The sequence below is a fragment of the Pogonomyrmex barbatus genome, unplaced genomic scaffold (genome assembly GCF_055798465.1).
Source record: "Pogonomyrmex barbatus isolate J1 unplaced genomic scaffold, ASM5579846v1 scaffold3, whole genome shotgun sequence".
Taxonomy (NCBI): Eukaryota; Metazoa; Arthropoda; class Insecta; order Hymenoptera; family Formicidae; genus Pogonomyrmex; species Pogonomyrmex barbatus.
This window is the reverse complement of record NW_028297127.1, coordinates 13054150-13078313: the sequence shown is the minus strand read 5'-3', so window position 1 is coordinate 13078313 and position 24164 is coordinate 13054150. Positions and strand designations below refer to the sequence as shown.

Sequence of the window (24164 nt, the reverse complement as noted above, 5' to 3'; positions counted from 1 at the left end):
TTTTAGCATTTAATACGTTCCGCGGTAAAATCGGGTAAGCGAGAAGAATGGAGGCGAAACATTTTCAGACTCGCTAATTAAATTTGCCCAATTTGCAATAATCGAACGCGGAAATCACGTTGAAGTAATAACTTGCTACTAAATCATACGCCGTTTCAATACATATCGAAGTGCACTCGTGTACGAATTACCGGCGTGTCCGTTATCGTTGCACGATACTCGATGTACATGGCTTAGAGTCTCGTCCGAATAAACCGGATAATCGAAACATCTATGCGTCATTAGTTTTTACGGAACCCACCCTTTCCGGTCCTATACCTTAGCAAACTGCTCTGAATTTAACAAAACGGTCCGATTGCGATACTCATGCGTACGGTGCAAGTTCAAACAGAAAATTGTTAACATTCCATGCTTTCATAGAACTCTAAAAAAAAAGTTTTGCTAGCATACTCGTAACAATCAATAGTCGTGTGTCGTGTCGCGTATTTCCGTACCAATTCAATTCGTACACACTCGCATATTGTAAACTCTTTTTCTGAAATTTTTGTCAATTGTTTCTTGTACGCGTACATAATTTGGAAATAATCGAGCAAACGTTTCATGGTCTGTTTATGTAATTAAACAATTCCAGTCGAATAATTTCCTACGAGCAAGTAACGTGTGCTGTAACAGCCAAGAAACGATTGGCAACGTGCATTTTATGTTATTTACGGCTAATCCAGTGCGAAATTTTATTTCTTTTTATCGCAAAACGTATGCCGGAATGTCCCGAAACAAAATGAGTTCGCGATACCTGCTGCTCGCTAATCAGTTTTCCGTTTGTCGGATTAATTTGCGTGGCGCGTGCGAGACGTCGCATCGCGCCGCGTGGTATATCACGCATTTGTTTTTACACGTTCCGGCGGTTCCGACTGGATACATATTTTTGTAAAAAACAAAAATGCACATCGAGAGAGACAGAAATTCACTGTTGTTACGCGGCCACGGCGCATCGACCGCGTACCGTATTTTTTGCGTACCGGTCATACGGTTTATATCCCGCGAAGGTATGCTAAAAGAGTGTGTACCAGAACGCGATAAAATATTTTTGCAATAATAAGATAAAAACCAATAAGAGTTTACACGTATTTCTAAGTGCGCAGTTGATCATAATGAGATATTGTCACTGTAGATATTGTCACAAATACAAAAAAAGAAAAAAATGCCACTTTAGTCCACTTGGGATTTCTTCTGGTGGAAAGAACAATTTTACTGGTAAATCTAAAAAAATTTGATCAGATACAGATTTGAAATTAATTTTGTTGGGCCTTCAAAGTTATTATATACGACATTCAAATTGGTCGTTAAAAGATCCAAAATTTTTACATTTTGCATCTTATCAAGTGTTTAAGTGTCCTACATAATAATTTTGATAATCCAACAGAATTTTCAGATCTGTATTTGGCCACATTTTTAGATTTGTCAGCAAAACTGTTCTCTTCGTGTTTCAATGATGAATAATTCCGGATTGAATCATAAGAATCATAAGAAGCATACTCATAATCCCGTCTATCCTTTAACCTGATTACACTTGTTTTCACGGTACAACGTGCCATTGAGTATTGATTGCTAATTGACGTTGATCAAGATGATCAACTTCGTAATTTATTTATTTTTATTTTCGCGTGCAACTCTCGATAACCATTGAAAGAATCGTCAGGGAATGGAATGCCCGCAGTTCCCATGAAACCTTACGAGGTAGTTTCCATTTGCCGGTCACATCGCGACCAACATGGCGCGTTAATGCATTATATACTTTTTCTCGAACGCCGCCGGCCAATTACGCTTACGAATGTAATGTAACGCGAGAGGAGCTTTACAGTTCGCAAAGAAAAATATAATTACAAAAGCTGAAAAATACGCCCTCGTACTTCGTATATATGGTATGTAATATGGCCCAATTTTGTGCCTTTATACAATTATTCTGGGCTATGCAGGACCGAATGCAGGTCAAGCGTATTTACCGAAATTCGATGCAATCAGTATATGTAACCAATAGGGGAAAATGCGGAAAATTCGATCTGAGATACATCAGTAAAATTATGGGAGATTGGTGCGACCACTTAATCTGTAATTAATAATAACGGTCGGATACATTAAATCTATTGTAAGTATTAACTGTCGTTTGTATCGCGAAAGAAAAAAAATTTCCACTGACAAGATCCACTTTTACTGAAAAGTGTGACGTACAATTTTTCATTTTGACTAATCCGTCATCTACGCGAATGTGCGAAATGATATTTCGATGTTGCGCCAGAGATAAACTGTTTGTGAAATAACTACGTAATACACTCTGCGTGTACATACGAGTCGGCAAGTTTCAATTTATTATTTAATTTTCTGCTATAAAATAAATTTCTCTTTATAACCGAAATTCATGGAACATCACTGACGAAATGTATTCGCATGATTAACTCGATCTCTTTTACGTAACAATCATACTATTTTCTACTGGAAAAGCGGATCTCGATTTTTTTGTAATTTTACAAAACAAATAACCCATCGAATAACAATCGAATACGTACGTACGTTTTCGATCCATATATACAGCCGAGAATCGTAATTACCGTAACCGTACGTATCGTTGGATACGTATCAGGTGTACGATTTGAATAACGATCTATATATGGACAGTTGTCAAGCGTATATTTCAAACATATTTCAATATATGCAATCAGATACGAATGTAAAACACATGCGACGTTTCTGAAAGTTGAAATTTGCTCATTTATTCTGAAAAAAATACGCGTTATAAATATAAGAATACATCTGTCTATTTTTTTTCTTTATCGATTTAAGCTAAAATTATTCATTACAATCTTTAATGGTATCCGTGAATTATATATTTGAAAAGTAAGTTTTTTTTTTACCGTGATTGTTCAGAAAATTAAAATGCTATTAAACGGAAAGTTTATTGAAGTTTGACTTTTTGAAAGTAAACTTGATATTTTAAAGAATTCGATTTTTCGAAACTCCATTATTATTATTTAGTTTCCAAGTTAATAATTTCTGCAAATATTAATAACACACTTGGGAGCGGAAAACGCTTGCGGCTTTAAGTACGCGATTGGTGGGTCGCGCGAAAGGGTTGACGAGCATCAACGCTTCTACATCGAGGGCCGCCTCTTTGAGCGTACGCAAATATTGCGATTCGTGGATAACGCGAATTGAGTAAGCCGCGGTGCAATGAACTGCAAAACACCGAGGGCAATACCTAGGATCGATTTCGCGGTCGACGTTAATGTTTCTATGTACCAGCTAACCGAGAAGGAGGTGGTTCGGGAGAAAAGAGAGAGAAAGAGAGAGGGGGGGCAAGGGAGAAAGGGAGATTCTTCGTACTTAATGGCCCGTGCAGTTATTCTACGTACTTGAACGCGTTCTTAGATCATTTGCGGGGGTGAAAAATAAAACGGCAACCTTCATTCATTTCTTTATATGTATCTATATACGGCGCGCTACGAGATACGGGATTTTCTCATTGCTCGTTTGAGACAGTTGAAGCCGGCCATTCATCGGCTGAACCGAAGCATCGACGTATTTCTTTTGCATCCGTTTCAGTCAACGTGCTCTCGCTAATCGAGAATATTTTACAGTCGTAATGACCCGAGCACCCCCCCGGGAGATCCACCGGGGACTCTGCGGACTTCAACCGCGGATTGTCTATTTATCACTTTTTACTCGGTTCGCAAAAGCGATATTTGTACCGTTGTAAAACGATGTCTAAGTCCACACAGAAACAGTCCCCCGGAGACTCGGAGAACTTTGACGATCCATTCATCAACCTGCCGCCAGATCCACTTCCACCGCTTTTGTTAATGAAGTAGCTCGAGCGAGTGCTGGCTATAATAGACTTGGAAAACTTAGAAAGTCAGGGATAAATTTCGAAGTATTGCGATTAATAATCGCTATACGCGATTCTCTATAATCTATCTACGCTTTTGGATCGTCGGAACCATCTATATTCATTCACTATTCGGTAACTAAACATGTCAATCTAAAGTGACGTTTTTCATCTCTATCCCACGGTTTAAACATACCAATAAATAAAAAAGGCTTTGAACTATCCAAGAGCGCGTTTATTTGGAAATATCGTTCTTTTGTTTCGACACGATGACTGTTCTGACATATGCAAACGACAGTTGATGTGAATGTAGAAAAACGATTTTACGCGGAAATAAAAGTTTTATTATACGTCTACTAATGTAAAAAAAAATTCATTTTTTTTTGCCTAAACATAATATATTATTCGGGTGAATGATAACGGGTTATGTTATTGATGAAATTATTTATGAGATTACTTTTCAAATGATGGAATAAAGATTTGCGATTTATGGAAATTAATAAAAATATACGCCAGACTCTTTGATATAAAATTGCAATAGAGCGTTTTGTGTATTTTTTTAATACTTAACATTATGATAAATTTATTAATGATAAATTATTATTTAAAACTAGACTCCGATTAATTATTCTCTCTGTCGTTATGGGAATCGCATGTAGTTGAAAAACTAATATTTGTCTTTAGCAATGGGTAAATGGAGTTAGAAGACTAGCATGAACCTTATAAGATTTGCAAAATCGTACTAGTTTGTTGTTTATCTTCGAAGTCGTCGCAGCTTATTTACTTATTTACCGCTGCTTACGGCGCGGTACGATAAATATATGAAATTTCCTGAAGAAAGCCACTTCAGCTCGCAATTCAAAAGTTATCGGAGAAACAGATGAACGAAATAAAACTTCTCGAGTGACACTTAATTTCTCTTCCTCGGCACCGAAGAAAAATGAGGTCTTGTGCCGCCGACAGCAACGTATTCACTTTACTTCTTGTTTTACGCAAAAATAGAATAGATTGTTCGCTTCAACAATTATATCGTTTTTTTTTTTTTGCATTAACTCATATTTTAATTATTACTGTATTAATCAGCGAACCGCAAAATGCGAATCAACAGTAATAACGACACCATCTTCACGTCGCTTATGAGAAAACTGTATAATTTCCAGAACCGGTCTGGAATCGTCGGGAAAATAAGCGTGGGAGGGAGAAGGAGAACGTTTACAGCATTACGCAAATTAAAATGAAGAATTGCGCAACGTTAATAGCGCATTTTCCTACCTCTCTTTCCGTCTCTCTTTTCCTCACACCAATTGCCCGCTATATAATAACGCGCATCATCGGTCATCCACTTTGTACCACCTAAACGCATTAAATTTGTTAAACTTGCAGTGTCGTTTTACGGGGCGAGCTACATCCATCTTCCGGTTCAAGAGGCCAAAGGTGCTACTGACATCAGTTTCCGGTTCCGAACTCATCTCGCCGATGCTATGCTGCTATTGGCTGCTGGCAAGACGGATTACTGCCTGATCAAACTCGAAGCCGGCAGATTGAAGGTTCGTTTGCCCCTGGCGCTTACTTCTATTAATAGGCTTTCTGTTTGGTGCCGGTCGCCCCGTCGTTAACAGGCCGCACGTGCTGTGATACACGCCTGTCAGAGACTTTCCCCTTCCCCCCCCCCCCTCCTCCCGTGTCCTTGCGGAGAAATTAGACACGTTGAAAAAAAAAGTGGCGTCTCGCGTACGCTAAAATATTCCCCCGCGAGGCACCGGGAAAAGAGGGGGGGAGATTCATCGCGCAGATGTAACATTTGTGTCCGCGGTTCTTATTACTTCAGGATTTTTCTTATTTCTTGGCGAAGGAGATGGCACGACTCCAACGGCAGCGCGGTGAAGGGCGGTGCATTGCATCCACGAAAAGATCCTAATCATCACAACGTGGCGAATTTTGCGGCCCGCGTTATTCGACGCACATGACACCGTGCGAATAGGGATGGTTGAATTTTTTTGTCTATTGCATTAAATATTATTTGAGAACATTTAAGCTAAATTTTAATATGCCGTCTCTCATTTGGTAATGTTACAAAAATATTCATACACGCATTTTCTCGGCGATGAATTTAAATTAACATTTAGTCAGCATGATTTTATTTTTTTTTCTCCCTCTTTTTTTTCTCTGACATCTCTCAGATTATCGTAGTTACGTGCAAAATAAAAATATGAAGAGAAAAGAAAACACTTATATTGTTATTAAAAGATATGAAAACAGACGGAAGAAAAGTAGAGGTTCTAAGACTAAAGAACGAGGAAAATGAAGGGATGGGAACAAAGGCGGTGATCTGTGAGATCGCTACATATCAGTTAAGGGTTAATAAAAGAAGGCCGCGACAACATTAAACGGCTAAGGGTGAGTTAAGAGTTAAGAATAGGACAATATATCTTTATATCGTAGCGTCAAAATCGATAACGATAGAAGGCAGCAGTCCATCATCCAAAAATTTAATTAATCTTAGAAAATTTTTTCTATATCATTTAAAAAATACATCAAAAAAGAGCCTTTTAATAAAAACGCCAATGAGATTGATAATAGCAATGTGCAAAATAGAATGTACAAGTTACTCGTTTTTCTCAAATGCTTGATGTCAAATCTGGGTATCGCAATTACCTTACTCCGATATAAATACCTTATGTACGCGTACAGTTGGAAACCTTATGTAAAAAGCACCGGGCATACGTGCTGCAGAGAAAGAATCCAATAAATTGATTCGCCACGGGCGAAATACGACCAAACCAGCCGCCAAATTCAATCGCATGTAGATTTCGATATCGTGAAATATCACATCTCGGTCAGTGGCAATTGCGCCTCAATCGCCAAGAGTTAACCCGCTGCCACTATCGTATTCAACTAACAAGTCGACTATCGCACGGGGGCGGTGTTTCGCGATAAACACTCGTACGCGCTTTTATCCTCTCCCCCCATTCCCCCGCCCCCGCGGGCCGTCATGAAAGATTTCACGGCGGTTGACAAGCGGTTCGACGGAACGTTCCTGTTATTTCGTTAAAGGATCGAATGCCTTCCTTTTAATGGCTCGATGACGCAGCCCGCGTCAACATCGACGGCGCGGTCGCTTTACATACGTGTTCGACAACAACGAGAGTAAAAAACCGCGTAATGTCTTTTCCATCGACGTTTCGCGAAATGAAATTGCGGTGATACCGCGCGACGTCGATTCCTTTTTTTTTTTTTTTTTTTTTTTTATACGTCCGATTTTATTGCGCGTCGATATGGCGCGACGATGTTTCTGCTGGAGGTTGAAAACGTTGCTGCCCGTCGTCGCGTTCGTTTTTGCGCACTGGTCAAAATTTCACGCGATCGGTCAAAACCGTCGAGACTACGAGACGAAGTCCACTCGATCGGGTTTTACGCAATAATGAACCTCGCGGTCCAACTGATGGGATGAACTTTTTTTGTTTGTTCCGGTAAAAAGAATCGCGCGAGAGTTTCCGCGTGGAAAACGCAGCAAGCGTACTCGCTTTCGTTCCCTTCCGGGAGGCGAATAGCTGCCATTAAAAATTACTCTTAGAGAAATAATTCATTCGTCGAAAGCGAGTCTCGCGTTGATTTATATCGCGATAATTAAACGGTACAGTCAATGCATACGAGATGCAAGTGGCTTCACTCTTGCGTTCGATAATTCGAAAAAAATATAATCTATAACGTTGCAAAATCGCACGGACAGGAACTTGTCGTATCTCGCGCGTGATTTTCCCGAAAACATTGTGTACACACGTGTTTCTGCATTATTGCTGAATTACAGGTGTGAAAATACGTCGAATACGTTCTCGCATTATAACAAAATTCCAATTTCATATCTATTTGTTGCCGTCAGAAATTGAAATTCCGATTGAATACACGCGGAATATACGAACTTTCTGTGATCGATATCAACGTTATTATGACGAGCTAGTCAAGAGACTAGCGGTGAAGATGAACATGGCTGCCTGTATATGAAACGTGTACGTGTAACAGAGTGATACAGCGCGACGTGCCTATAAACAAGTTCCACGGGCCATAATGAGAAGAAAGCTGACAGCGATAGAGACAGGATGGCGTAGTAGCCATCCTGTCTCTTGATAATAACCACTGATGAGAGCCGCGCTGCTTCTAATTATGTACAAAGAAGAACGCTGCAACGAAGTTACAACCTCGCCGCAGATTATTAATTTTCCAACGATTAATATTCTCGTGCGTACTCTCATATTTTACATGACTCATTATCACCCTTTCCCTCCCCCCCCCTCCTCTCCTTCGAATGAAACGTGCCTTGCACCCTAACTCTCGGGCGAGCCGGAAACAGCTGGAACTCGCAATTGCGAGAAGTACAAGCGCGGGAATCGAATATTATTTTGCTGACGAGAGCAATTAGAATAATCAGTTTTCCGGTACGACCGGATTATCCCGAACTGTTCGATACATCACGGTTACTCGCGCAATCATGAAATTTGTCGAGTCCCGGGGGCGGGGAGGGACTCATCTACTTCCTATTTTTTCTTCGTTAAGATTTCGTATCGAGCTTGAAAATCGCGCACGGTATATCTCAATGTAGTATTAAAATACCCTCTACTTTGAGTGTATTAGCCGCGAGAAGGTGCGGTATCCTGATTCATCACGCGCATGAATCCCGGCGTGAAAACCGCGCGAATCTAATTTCGCGAAGGGTTAAGTCCATGCAGCGCAAAGAAGCTGCCCGCCGTCGGGGCTTAATTAAATTTGTTAAGAAGATCGTTAAGGAGGATGAAGACAGGATAAACCGAGGCAAAAAGTGCAACGGCAGTTTGGGGATCTCGTGTGCCTCTTCGATGAAGGAGTCTCGACGCCTCCGGAGGCTTAAAAGCCCCTCTATCCGGGACGATAATCCGATGATTCAGAACTTAATTGCGGCGATATATCGCGGTATCGCTCGTTTTCTGGCTGGAGACACAGTCGAGTCTCCATTCTCGTGCGGTGTTCAGAATTTAAAAAGCCTTTCCCTTTGCTTCGTGCGAGATTTTTAATTAGATTTATTCCTACATATTTATAATTACCTTTGATTTAGCTTATTTATGCTACCGCTAATCTATCTTTGATCTTTTCCCTTCGCAATTATTGCATTACAAAATATGAAAATTTTCAATTTTACGAATACAAAAATTATGAATTCCTCGCGTTAGAATAAAATATATTTAATAAGCTGAGAGCGCCGAAAGAGTCGTAATTAGTCTGAGATCTTAAGAATTTGATAGGAGCATTTGATATTAGCAAAAAGCGTTAATATAATGGACCATAATGCTTTATAATTAGATCATAATGCTTTATAATTAGAAGGAAGAGTCGCGTATTGTACTTTTCTTCTTCGTTAAGAGAAATAGAGAGAGAGAGAGAGAGAGAGAGAGAGAGAGAGAGAGAGAGAGAGAGAGAACCGTAATCCTAGTAATTACGAAGCATCGTTACTAATGCGCGAAATGCGCGACATTTTTCCCCGAGCCAAATAAATATCCTCCCGGTGTTGTCTACCTGCAATTAAAAAGCAACGAGTAAATACGCCTATTTTTAACGAACTAACGAGACTAAGTGGGCCGTTCGTTTCGTTTTACCGACAAATCTGAATCTCAGGCGCGAAATGGTCGTTAATCTTGAGCCTCTGGTAATCCGGCGAATCGAATTTTAATTACTGCGGTGTATTCGCGATATTCACTTTTCAATGCCCCGCGGTATTCATTCGGTAACTAACGTGAAAGGGGGGGGGGGGAATTTTCTGCGACACATTGCGGTGGTAAACGGATCGTTAATCGGATGGAGGAGAGGCGAGGAGGGGGGGGGGGGAAGAGAACGCTCTTACGCCCCGGAATACATTTCTTCCGCTATTACTTTATACCAATCGCAATCTATATTCGCGGTAAACTCGGCTACCAGTATATCACAATGGCTCGGCCGCAGCCGTACCGCCGGAATGCATCGGTGGCTTCCGATATTGTTCACTTTCCAATCGTCGACGTATTCATAATGCGACCGCTCCGCAAGCTCCTCTCTCTCTCTCTCTCTCTCTCTCTCTCTCTCTCTCTCTCTCTCTCTATCTCTCTATCTCTGTGTACAAAGGTACGCGTTTACATTCTGCAAAGTGTCTCGTCTCGCGCGCTTATGTATATTAATGGGGGTTGGTCCTGCATAGTCATCCGGCATCGCCGCATTCGACACTGCCGTCACACTCGAGTGCGCCCAACTCGCGGAAGCTCGCGCCTTTATCACCGGGTCGATCGTAAAACCGGGTGATGTGCCACGCTGCCATGTGCCGAAAATCGAAAGAGTCGCCCGTCGGGATGACTCGAGCACGGGCGCTGCGCCGCCACCGTGACTTTAGTCTCGCACGATCGACTTTTCATTAAGAGAAGAACGGACGTTCCTCGAGCGATCTCTTACGTTGGGGGATCAAGCGAGACGCGCTCGAAGAATACCGTGGCGACATCGTGCCGGAATGCTATAAGTCTCGGTCGTTCGATCCGGGTCGCGATTAAAGCCTCTTTATCAGGACCCTGCTACCTCACCTCTGACTAAAGCGCATCGTATACTATCCGGTAACTCGATAATGCATTACACCATGTTGAAACATAGGGCGCGTTTAAGTGGCAAAACTATAGAAAGTATATCTTGAGAAGGGCATTTATCTATGACACCACCTATATCCTGTATTCCATATTCTGCTCGATATCCCCAGGAAGGAAATATATTCACATCGCGGCTCTCCTACGTTTGCATATTCTCTTTGTTAAATATAAATAATTTAATATTTCAGTTTAACAATAAAATATTTATTACTTAACAGTGCAATAATCTGTAGATTATAAATTATAACTTTTGTTAAGTAAATTATTTGTGGGTGTCCCTCTTGTTTTTTTTCATACCTTGGCATAAAATTTGGCATAAATATTTTGGACAATATCCATTTGGGAAATAAGAAAATTTATCAAACATGCTACAACGATAACTATTTACAATGCCGAATGACAGTGTAGCACACAGGCAGCAACACGGTTGATTTAGGTGACTTCCGTGAATCTAAATATGCACGGGGAGTTTGGAATTTATACCCCAGTGGATGTATTGTAAATCCACCACGCGTAACTAGGAATCCCCGGTAGCGCGATTACAAAGTAGCTGCAGTAACTGCCGCCGCATGACGCATTTTGAGGGAATAACGATGTATATGTATTTCATATATATAATTCTTACACATTATCTACAAACGTATAAAATCATTACCAAGATGGATCATATTCCGCGACAGGATTAGGATTTCTATCAACATATCGTCGCTAAAATCGTCGTTCGTCTCGTCACATTTCCTTCATTAGGGAGACTGGCGAAATATGGGGATGCCGAGCTATCGAAGGGATTCGACATTTATTTTTCGCACGAGACCGAGAGCCGTTTTCACTGTCTGTCTAGCTGTCTGCTTTCTTCATTCTCTCGGTGTGCAAACTCATTGTGCGAGTGCCTCAAGTGCAGACGGAATACACGAAACCTCGAGCTGTCGGATTCCTGTCAGCTCACGCTGTCGGAGAATTTGCAGGGCATGACTGGCGCCAGGAAACCTCGTATGCCGAGCTTGGTACACCCTCCACTTTGGCAACCCGGACTTTTTTTCGCGTACTTATATCTATTTGTTGAAAACGAAAAATTGAACGCTTCCATCGAAATTATGAATTCCCAAATGATTTTTTTTTTATCAGATAAAATGAAATTCTCACGTTTCTCAATTTGCCTGTTTACAAAAATATTAATATTGAAAACATCAATACTGCTTTTATTTCAAATGCAGCTATGTTTATTATCTGAGATAGATTTTTTTCTGAATAATCTTTTTTCTATATATTTTTTTTTATCGCTTATGGACTTTTATGACCGATTTATGATCTTTTTTTTGTTTCGTGTGATCGCGATATAATTATTTCACGGAAAGTGCAAAACTTTTTGATCGCACCGACGAGACCGCAAAGAAGGTCTAAGCTACTACCTTGTAGCATTATGATGAAGGACGCTTCCAGCGGCTTTGCGTCGGTTACTTCATTAAATCTCCTAAAAGTGTACGCGTACATCTCTTCCTTTCGCCGTTCACCGGTAAAAACTCTTTACGCGTTTTCATAATATTTTTTACGCGCTACACGACGCTGACTGACTGACGTGGAAAGGGCATAAAACGCACCGAGGTCTATGGCGGAACCGGAAACCGAAGCTCTATTTCGAGGAGGAACAACCGGCCTCGGAAAAAAAAAAAAAAAAGAAAAAAAAGACCGAGAAAAAAACAAAACGAGAATGCATTTGTACCGCGCGTACGTATAAAACCCATTTGCGGTAGCGGCGCGTTCACAATAACTCCGGTAAAAATGAGACTGACTTTTACGAGCGTCGCTCCTACTGCTTTTTGCCGCAGGTTCACATTAATCTGGGCGCGGGTGAGAATGAGATGGCGAGCGCCCGCGGACTGACACTGAACGACCTCAGTTGGCACGAGGTCAATTTGACAAGACGCGAGGCCAACATCAGCCTGCAGATCGACGTGATACACACGACGAGGTCCCAACTACCGGGACGCTTTTTCGAGCTCAACATACACTATGGCGTTTTCATCGGCGGACAGGGCGATTTCAACGAGCTATTTCTAGGTAAGAGCGAGGAAAAGGCAGGCAAGCCCTGGCTCATCCGGATAAATTGTCTCGCCACGTGACTGAACTAGATTCGATACACGGCACGCCGACAAACACTATATCCGTCGACGTTGCATTCGCGTTGCAAGTCACGATTACTTCTTTTTTCTTTCGCTTCGTTTCGTTAAATGGCCGGCAATCCGACCCAACTGCAGCGGAGACGATAGAGAGATTAGGTAATCAAGCCTAAGAACCTCGCTTAATAAATAATTAGCATCGTGTTCGCACACGCTCAAGTATGCCATTTTTTTTTTTTAATGACTGACGTTAGGAACTTTAGTGCAAAGTATTTTTCGCAAATTGTATCACGTGAAAAATATTGATGAAATAAAAATATAGCAAATATAAATAAATTTATTTGAATAACAAAAATATCATACAGAAGTTTTCTGAATGTTATTGTTAACTATTGTATATAAACAAAACTGAGATGAGACGATGAGAATGTAACACGAAACACGATCGCTATATACGCAATTTTAGTTTCATCTTTGTTTATTGAAATTTTTCGATCAAAATTGAATAAAAATTAAACATTTTAATATTTTTCTTTCATCATATACCAGAAAATAACTCAATAAAGTTACAGCTATCGATTATAGTAAAAGTTTAATTTTACAAACAGCGCACACACGAGAGAATATAAAATTAATAAATTAATAATTGTTTGTTTGGCTAAATTAATTTGCCAAATGTAAATTAAATTTATAAAGGAGGTTATTGTCAAAAGCGTAAATAATATCAGAGTAATTACTTTTTTTATTTGCTTAAATGAAAATTAAACCGTTTTAAATAATAAAATTAATATGCATGGAATTAAAAGATTTATCACTTATCTTGAAAAAATACTCATGATTATAATTATGGCAAATAAGACTTTGGCGCGGATGCACTTTTATCTCGATACCGCTAAATAATATTATCAAATATTATATCCATTTCATGAAGTTTCCTATAAACATTATGTAACGTTTTAATAACATCCTTTAGAGATTAATTAGAATTAATGATTCTAATTATTAAAATGAATTATTAAATTTTTGGAAATAATTAATGAATTAATGATATAAGTTTACACATATTAGATTCTATATTTATGCATGTACCGGATTGTTATGTATTTATTGTTAATTTTTATACGCGTACGTATTATCTCGAGTGATATTGTTACATTGATTTTATTTTTCTTATAGACAGATACATTGCTCTTTATTTTATATCAAACGATATAAAATCAAGTTTTTAATAAATAATTGGAAAAGAGATTATGAAAAATTAAGAGAAAGTTATTGAAACATTTTTTTTATTAAACAAATTAAGTGGAACATGCTGTATACGATATTAAAAAATATTTTTCATTTTTCTCTTATATATACTTATATGAACGGAAAAAGTATAAAAATTCTTTTTTTTTTCGTAGTAATATATATATATATATATATATATATATATATATATATATATATATATATATATTACTACGAAAAAGAAAGAATTATAAGTATAATAAGAATTATAAGAATAAGTATTTTATATATATATATATATATATATATATATATATATATATATATATATATATATAATACTTAATTCTATAGGAAAAGAAAGATTAGAGAGTCAAGAGAAAGAGAGAGAAACAGACTTAAATTTAAATAATTAATAAAATAGAAAATAAAATAACATTTAACGTGTTGCTTAATTTTCTCTACAGTGTTCTATAAAGATTAATTTATTTTTATTTCATATAAATATTACAATATATTGTATATATTGTATATATATATATATATATATATATATATATATATATATGTGTCTGTGTATATATATGATATATAAATAACTTGTTGTCCCCGATCTTCATAAGAAATGAACACCATGAAAGGACTTAAATAAACACTTTACTCTAAAAATGTCAGCGCTTGATATTTTTACGTGATAACTTTATTTTATTATTTCCTTTTTTTCATATTATCCACTGTTTATCTAAGCATAATGAATTTTATAATGAATTTTTAAATTTTAATACATATAATATATTTAATATCTGAAAATTTAATTAGCATTTATTAATGATATTAATCTTTATCCGAGTATAAAATATTTGGTAAACAAATATAATGGATATCTTTATCAAATTTAGAAGCAATTCGTTTGTATTAAAATTATTTCACTATAGTTTACTATCCTTCACTAAGCCTCTCATACGCGTAAAATATATTTTATCTTTTTTATTTACGAGATTGCCCTATAGATTTTAGACAATTAAAGTTATATATTTGGTAATTAGTTTTTTATGATACTTGCAATAATTTATGATTTAATACGATATAATGAAAGCTACCAAATGTATGAAAATATGATAAATTGATGTAATAAACTCTTTTTTACGAGTTCTTTTCCCGTATGTTCAATAAATCAATCGACATATCGTATGTATTTTCCAGGATTAAATAATCATTAAGATTAATCTGTCACAGTCCATTCATTTAAAATAATAAATCTTTGAGATGTAATATTAATTTTTAATATTTTTACAATTCCTAGTACAGTTTTTATAGTTCCATCTATTATTTCTAATTAAAATTTAAAAAAATGATTTATCACTCACGATGTGCAACAGCGGAGTCACAAGCTAAATTATAAAATAATTACAAAACATATTTAAAAGATTAAAGAACATAATTAATTTAAAAAATGTTATTGCACCCACATTAAATGATTATAAACAATTCTACAAATAATTAATAATGAATAATAATTAAAAATTACTCACGTTTCGTTGTTTCCTGATGCCTCCTAAGCTTTCTTTCTCTCTTTTTCGATTTCTCTGCTGCTTTTTGTTTCTTCATGACACTCACTAATTCACTAGATGACATCCACTAATCACGCGAAAACTCTTGCACAGAACTTTCGGATCGATAAATTATTAAGTGTTTGTAAGAAATGATCGCGTTTAGTATTTCTCGCGATTGCGAAAGATATGATACGCGGTGTGATTTATAACGTCGCCTCGCCCCCGAGTCTCAAAGGATAGCAACATCACCTCGTGTATATATCACACGCAAAAAATAAATTCCGAGTGCCGTACGTTTCGCCGATTCATTGTCGTTGAAATATTGAACATCGAACATTCGATTCTTGGCATTTCGAATCAATTGTTAATAAATGTTTACGATATATCGCAGCTTGAATATAGAGATCCGATCTTTTAACGTCGCGTAAATAAATCGCGTGAAATATCTGTCGTGATGAATAATTGACACCGCGGTACTCTTACAGATCATTACTCGCGCATATTAATCAATTGTTAATAATCAAAATGTGCGTAACACAATCGTGTTGCGAGAGAGATGCGCGGAGCGGTTCCGCAATGCCGCCTGCCGGCGCGGCTTTTGCCGCGCGAGTGTGAGCGCGACCGTGTCTCACGTAAACAAACACCATCGCTACGCGCGTCGCAAAACGAGAAAACATGGCGATACCATGTTACGAAGTATTGTTATCAGTATTTTACTCTTCCCACTCTTCCCTCTCGCTCACATTTCAAATTAATTATTAATCGATATTATCAAACGATGTATAAGTTGCGATTGCTCGAGTCACTCGATTCGGCGAGACACGTACACTTCGTGATCGTGATATGAGAAATGATGGACAAATCACACATGCGAAAGATTAAAAACGCGAGACGAGTTCTCGTCCAATCATTTAACGAAATTTAGAGCGATGATTGCCGTTATTATCGGAAATATTCCGATAATTTTCCTTTCTTTTTCGATTCCTTCTAGATGAATGTATGAATTTTCTATCGTGGTAATTAATTAACGGTAAGTCCGAGACTCGTTCCGAGAATGTTCGTTCATTCGTATGAGGAACTAGCGTTTAATGTATTTTTAATATTTTGCCTCGTGGCGTTATATGACGATACGCGGAGTGATTTGTCTTGCTACCTGTTCGTTCGAGCGTTGTCGCGTGATAACGCGGAGACCTTACGTTACACAACACGATGGTACTGTTCGCCGTCAAAACAAATATCAAGTCTATGCCAACCAACTTGCTACTCCAAACATTCGCGTAACAACATAATTGGGAATATCTTGTTTCTTGTATTTCAAGTTAATTTCAACGAGCTACAACGAGCTATCATATATTATCTTCCGCATGATTTTTTATAAACATTATATATAAAGTTTATTTTTGCTTTCGTTGAAAAAATATGAAAATTGATATTTAATATTATCATTTTTTTCATGTTTTACGCGTTGAGAAGAGCAAAATTATGTGATTTTAATTAATTGATTAAAAAATTGCTTTTAATAAATGAAGAATAAATTAATTCAAATTCATGTTTTTTCTATAAATTTATTAAAATGGTAAAATTACACAATTTTATTTTTCTAATTATAAAATTTAATAATATAAAAGGATAATGATAATTTAAAGAGCAATTATTTTTTTCTATTTTCCTGTTATAAAATAAAAATAAATTTTATCTTATAAAAATTGAAATGAAACATTAATTTAATAATTTATTTTAACTGGAGTAATTAAACATAATTATCTGAATTTTCATTGGAAGTATTAAATAAACATGTAACGATTAAAATACATAATTAATAAATAATTTATGTATATCAGCTGATTATTATATTTATTTCTCAATTATATACTAATATTTATATTACAAACTAATAAAAGCTAATAAAAAAAATACAAGAAATTAAGAAGTAAAATCAACTAAACAATAAAAATAGGTTTTATTTACTCCGAGGAAATCAATATATAATAAAGAACAAATAAGTACATAAATATATTTATAAACCTGAATGGGTAAACTGGCATTTTTACATCCAGATTTTCTACTCTAATTAATTTCCAGAATGCACGCTCTTAAAATATTAAATAATTATGAAATTATTCTGAACATTTACCTCTTTTTTCTTTTTACAATAATTTAATAAACACTAATAAAAGAATGAAAAGAAGATTATCGATAGTATGCATTGTGTGTATAAGATACATGCATATAAAATAAATAACCTTTACGATTTAATAATTCAGAGCGTTACGAATTCCGTGCATTATTCATATAATATTATTAATTTCTGTTTTATGATTAATTTATTAAATTAACAGAAACACAGTAATTATGAAAACCTGGAGTATATGATATAATTTTATATACAATGCGAATACTTATACGCGTATAAATAATTGAAAACATATATGTACAGGCGTACTGTGTTACTAAGTTTAACTCGATCATGAAATCTTGATGAATTATCTTCTGGAATCGTGTTATATTCAAGTCCACTTGCGGACAACGAAATTACAACGAGAACTATGTCAACCTACATAGAACGACGAAATTGTTGAGACGATGTTGTTTCGGCAGATACGGTTTCCGTAATGGCTATTTCACGAGCTAGAGTGAAGATAGTGTAAATAAAAAAGATTAAATACCATGTTTCATTAAAGTAATATATTTGTCGTAACTTTTAAAAGTTTTTAAGAATTAAAAGCATAAAAAGAAAGAAAAATCTAATATCTGATGTTGGAAGAAAAATTATATTTTTAAAAATAATTAATAATATACGAAACTTTGGATGTATTGAAATATTTCAATATCTATTTTTTAATGTTTATGTTTCATATTTTATAAAAATGTGGCGAAAAGAAATCGAAAAGAAATTTTTAACCTCTCTGAGAAATCTTTTAAAGAAGAAGCTTGTGATATATTTCATATATATTTTCTGGAAATATTAAAAAACTTTTCTTGCGGACTTTTCCTCTGAAATGAAAGTTATTGGTGTTCTCTTTAATGCAATTATTATATTAATGGAAACTCGACTAATTAGAAAATGTTAAATTCAACGTTTCGAACGTTATTAATTAACACATATAAATTATTACACGGAAATTAAAAATTATCATCGATAGAAATATATTTTAAAATTGTAAAAAGATCTAAATTATTAATAATTTTAATTATTATCATTTCGTCGATTTACGTAAGATCGGATGTATCTATCTCGATCGTTAAAAATGTGCCGTGAAAATGTGCAACTTCCGGATGGTCGCTCCGGATAATAGATTCTACTATGATAGTGAATCAATTGTTTGTCATCGCGCTGAATCGTGACAACGAGTGAAAACAGGTGATTACAACGGCACAGTGGCCGATATTATTATATCGAAAGTATGACATACGCGCTGTCTCGCATTTCCGCGATAGCAGAGGGTTTAAATAATGGGAGCACACCGGGAGCACGCGTTGCACAAAATCGCATGAACGGGGGATGTAATTCAAACATTTGCCTTTGTTTTCGTTGTGTGAACAACGGCAACATGCAATGAGACTCGTCTCGTGCATTAGAAACAGCCGTAATTACTGTTCGATGTACCGCTCGAGCGGCACTTCATCAATGCCGTTGTAACCTCGCTCAATCATAAAATGTATTCGCAAAGTCGATCAGCATTTATAATTCGTTGGCGATCCTAATTTCATTACCGTGCTCGCGATTCTATTTGCACCGCGAATAAATTGGAAGTCGCGATACGTCTCCCGTGAGAAACGGCGATTGGAAAATTCTCCTTCCATCTCTCGCGCGCGGCTACAACGCTCGGCTGTATTACGCCTTTGCGGTGAAATTCCGGATTATATGTTCTTCTGCTTGACAGTACACCTACCGCCACCGGTCATAGAACACTACGAGTTGAACAACCAAGAAAAGGCGGGGATATCCTTTCCATTTTCAATCTGTCGCAAAATGCGCTGGAAGCTTTGTAAGAGGAAGAAGAATTGTACTATTTATTTCTGGAAATATTTTTGAAAACATGAAAATATCACAACATGTAGTACTGCACGATTAAAATATATCGGAAAATGTTGCATTACGTTGAAATAAACTAAAGCACATTGGTAATTTCGATGTACACTCAAAGAAATGTTTCGCTGGTCTAGTTTCACCGTTTCTTGTATCTGCTACAAAATTGTCTGTTGTATATAGAATTTATAGCAGCGTATATCTAACAATATACGCAAAAAAATTTAGATTTTATAACTAAATTGCATAGTTATTTTTATAAGAAGTGTGACTTACTATTATCTGACTGGGCGTCACAGAGAGACCTTCTTGCTAAAATTGTTCAGATATAAATTCTGCCATCTATATTGATCAGATACAAAACATATGCGATATCGCGGTGCTTGCTAATCGTTTATCCATTTAATTCAGCAAATTTTTCGTATCTAAATAATTTTCGCTATTGACTGCGAGACCGTTTTTTTTTTCGGTGTATCTTATAAAGAGCTGTTAAACTGTAAGACGTAAGATCTGAGAATTCGCGGAAAGGAAAGTAAGAATTCAAGAGCTCGAGAATGTAATTCGCATTTATATAACGTGCGTAATCATAATTTCCGCGTCGTTACGATTTCCTACAGCTTGGTTAAAGCTACTTGGCTCTTTTATATCCGTGCGGTTGTACTCTTCGCCGCACCATACGTGCCACAAGCAGCTTGATAACGACCGGGTTCTTTAATGCAGGCTCGTCGCATCAGCCGCAGCGACCGGTAATCATTTCTCCACAGTAAGACAAAAAATTCAACTAGGTCATTTCGTCGTTTGAATTGACGCGGATGAAATTGAATATGATCAGCACAAACAGCTTCGTTCTCGTTCTCATTCTCGTTCTCGTTCTCGTTCTCTCTCTCTCTCTCTCTCTCTCTCTCTCTCTCTCTCTCTCTCTGCCTCCCTCTATCTCTATCTGTCTATGGACGCGCCCTCATCGTTATCCTGTCGGCCGTCACGCATAATACTCGGCGACCAGCTCGAAATTCAATTTACATATTCATGACAATTCATTTGTACCCCACGGCACGATGTAGCCCACCCCTTGGAGAAGGTCTTATTAATTCCTTGGCATGTGCCTCGCTAAATTCTCGAGGCGAGGAATAAAGAAAGAGAGAACCAATCTCATCCGAAGGAGGGTGCGAAACCTATTTTCGATACGGATTCGCACAGAGTTCTACAGAGTGCTCGGAAAACAGCATCAAGTAGTTGGAGAATTACAATAGGAAGGAATTTGCAATCAATTTCTCAACAGACGATTTAAGACCTCTCTTAGCTCTTTAACATCCAGTTGTAGTCTTCGATGCCAGTGCTTAATTTCTATTGAAATAAAATTCATCCTATGTTAAAGGAAAGATAAATGATAATAAATGAAAAGATAATAATTATTTCTATCTTATTTACAATTTTTGAAGTTTAATCTATACATTTCATTTTTTCAACGTGAACGCGAAATAAGATTTTTCTTTGTGATACACCGTATATAGCACATGTATCATGCTAGAATTGTATCTGTATAGGGAAGAGCACACATACAAAGATATACAATGCAAGTATACACCTATACAGATTGCAAGATTCTCGACGTGGATTTCGCTTATCGGCTGCTATTTCCTCGGCTCTGTAGAAATATAGAGGATATTCTCACCACACGACGTATATTTGATAGCCATGAAAAATCAATAAAAAATATATACATTCCACCATATCGATATCATGATCCTAGTATCTATGCAAAAGGTTCTTTCGATCGCAAAAATTATCTATTTTATCGCCACTATTTTATTAAGCATTTTTGCACATATCAAGTCATTCTTTGTTGAAATATTGATCTTTCCTCGACTAAAATAATTTCTTTTACATTCTTAAACAATTGAAGATAGGAATTCTGAGAAAATTGAGAGAAAAGAAATTTAAGAGAAAATTCGATCGTACGAGGGAAATAGAAATAGAGAGAGAGAGAGAGAGAGAGAGAGAGAGAGAGAGAGAGACAGAGAGAGAGAGAGAGAGAGAGAGAGAGGGAAATTTGGCAAGCGATGCTTGTTAAAATCATTACGGCCAATTCGTGATACCGCTGAAACATCATCGCTACGCATATCTATCTTCGGAAAATTATTATTTTACCTCGATATATGACAAAATTCATGCCGAGCGAATTCATCGGTGTTTACAGATGCGTAAATCGCTCCATGGCCGTTGTCCCGCGGGCGCAATTGGCCGTGCGCCAAAACATCTTAAAATCAATAAAATTTTACATAATGTAAAAAGCCAAAGACCGACGACGTTGTTGCGAAGCCGTGGGCGGTATGCCGCAACGACGTTGTAAAGCAGGGCCGACTGGTTTAGCCGGTAGCCGTCGGTATTCCGTCGCATTCTGCATCCGCGATTCCGCGGCGTGCCAATAAACGCCCATTTCGGATCGCTTATATACACATATCCCGTCGGTTTCTGTCGGTCGTGCCCAGAACGGGTACCGCGCCGCCTCGGCATCCATCGACACGCGGCAACTCGAGGGTAATCCACCAACCTGCTGAGGGATGCGCTTGTCACACACGAAGACAATTAACTTCGCGTTGCAACAAGCCCGCCCGCGGCGCTAAACCACCGGGTTTTCGCCGAATCCGTTGCATCTGTCGTAGATAAGTATGACGCGCCTGTGCTCGCATTATATATATATATATATATATATATATATATTATTCGCCTCCCCGAGTGACAACGCGCTACGTCGCAGGAAGTTTCGAATGCTCAGCGAAATTCAATTTCACAAGGAACACACTTCGACTGTTGCAATTAAGTGAGATCAGGCGCGAGAATCGAGCGAGCGTTGCGTCATTCGGCCGTTCGTTCCCGATGAAAGAATTATTGACGTGGGAAGTTTTGTTAAACAAAAAAAGAATATTAAAGAAACATTTACGTTTATTAATTACCAGACAATGCGATTGATGACAAATGCGCAACGATCGATCGTCTAATTAGTTTCTTCTGGATTTGTTAAAAGCCTCCGTTCGTCTGGAATTGAAATCGTTCGCAGTTATATTTCTACATAGCATTTCAAACGCGCGAATCAATAATGACCTCATTAATGTAATGTTTAATGGAAACCACCTGCGAAGCTCGTTTGTAAAACGTGTGCTTGTTTTGCAGATTTATTCGCGAAAGCGCGTCCGTGACTCGTGCGGCCATTACGCGTTCTTTCGCATAATTTTTCCGATCGATCGAAACCAATTTGCGAGGACCAACTTTTTCGTTCTCGTTTGATCCGCAGGGCACACGGATTATCTGAGAGGATGCATGGCCGACATAATTTACAACGGCGCCAAAGTTATAGAGTACGCCAGGTCGAGGAAGGGCCAGTCGGAGGCAACAGCCGTAACGTGGGGCTGCTCGCCGGAATTCGACGCCACCAGGAGCACGGAAGTCAGCTTTGTCGAGGACGGCGCCTTCGTCGCCATTCCGCGCCCCATCCCGCGCTCCGGCTCGAGGTATATATACCAAAAGTACCACTTTCCGTTGTAGCGCATACACCCCCCATTTATCATCGTCGCACCTACGGGGGGGCTTGCAGAAAACGTAATTAAACTACCGCTACGCAACCCCGTATCGGTCCGCATCGTCGATAATGATTATATATCGATACAAGAAAGGACGACGCGGCGTTTTATCTATTTATTAAGCTGTTCCACCGAATCCTGGATTATTTGCTTGATTATCTCAATCCGCTTAATCATCTTTGTCATTATTTATTACGCGTAATTTTACATTTGCTCGACAACGGCGTGAGAGAGATTTCAGAAACGCAAAATTACAACGCCGCTTGCATAGGCTCGATCGAATTTTCTATATATTTTTTTTTTTCTTTTTCCTTTTTTCTTTTTTTTTTTTTTGACGAGATACATACACGAGGCAGCGGCTCCACTTTTAGCGGCGACTCTATCGCGCGCCATCACGTAAAATAAATACGTTGGTTCACGAATCCAATATCTTATGGTAATACCGCGGGAAATCCGTTTCACCGAGGTCGGCGGCGGTGGGGTTGCATAACTCGCATACTCCTACACGTAGCTATGCGTATCTACATCTACACCGCATTCAAGTCATCGGTCAGAGAAGGCCTTTCATGTTGCACGACTCCTACCACTTTCATCTCTCTCTCGTGCAGCTTTTAACGATTAAACCCATGAGAACGTTGTTACATCTCGGAAAGCTCGGAAACAACTGTTTCAATCGGGAGAGTTACGTCGCTGTTAACTCTCGCAACTCAGACAGACAGCGATGCTTCGTCAAATGGGGACACTTTGATCCCTCTTTTCAGTGCGGCACAAGGACTTCGACGAGGCGGAATGGTCGATTGACTCGAAAGCTTATAATGACGAAGCTACTTAGCGCAGCGGCACTTGTTTATGGGATTAATATTATTCGCGGTACGGGCCGTCGTACACAATGCTAATGAACAAATATCGTAGTGTACTGTACATTGTACATGCAGGTAGAGTGCAATTTTATTGTATGATATAGATTTATATGCGATCCGCACGTACACGTGATAATAATAATAACTTTAACATGTTTCTCATCGTTATCGAACATAATAACATTAATAAATGAAATCATGTAAAAGCATATGACATAAGCCGAGCATGTTCGAGTTTTTTATAATTCTAGCATTGATGAATGAAAGAAAATATGTTTGTGTTA

General features: G+C 37.6%; 1 protein-coding gene across 9 annotated transcripts in view; it reads left to right on the top strand.

Moving 5' to 3' along the window:
• kon (chondroitin sulfate proteoglycan 4-like protein) overlaps positions 1 to 24164 on the top strand; it is a 46533-nt gene that overhangs the window by 6594 nt on the left and 15775 nt on the right. For all 9 annotated transcript variants that reach the window (XM_089078841.1, XM_089078840.1, XM_089078838.1 and 6 more), the window contains 3 exons: positions 5264 to 5427; positions 12339 to 12570; positions 22735 to 22951. In XM_089078841.1, coding sequence (XP_088934967.1) covers positions 5264 to 5427; positions 12339 to 12570; positions 22735 to 22951 — 613 coding nt within the window. The remainder of the gene's footprint in view (positions 1 to 5263; positions 5428 to 12338; positions 12571 to 22734; positions 22952 to 24164) is intronic.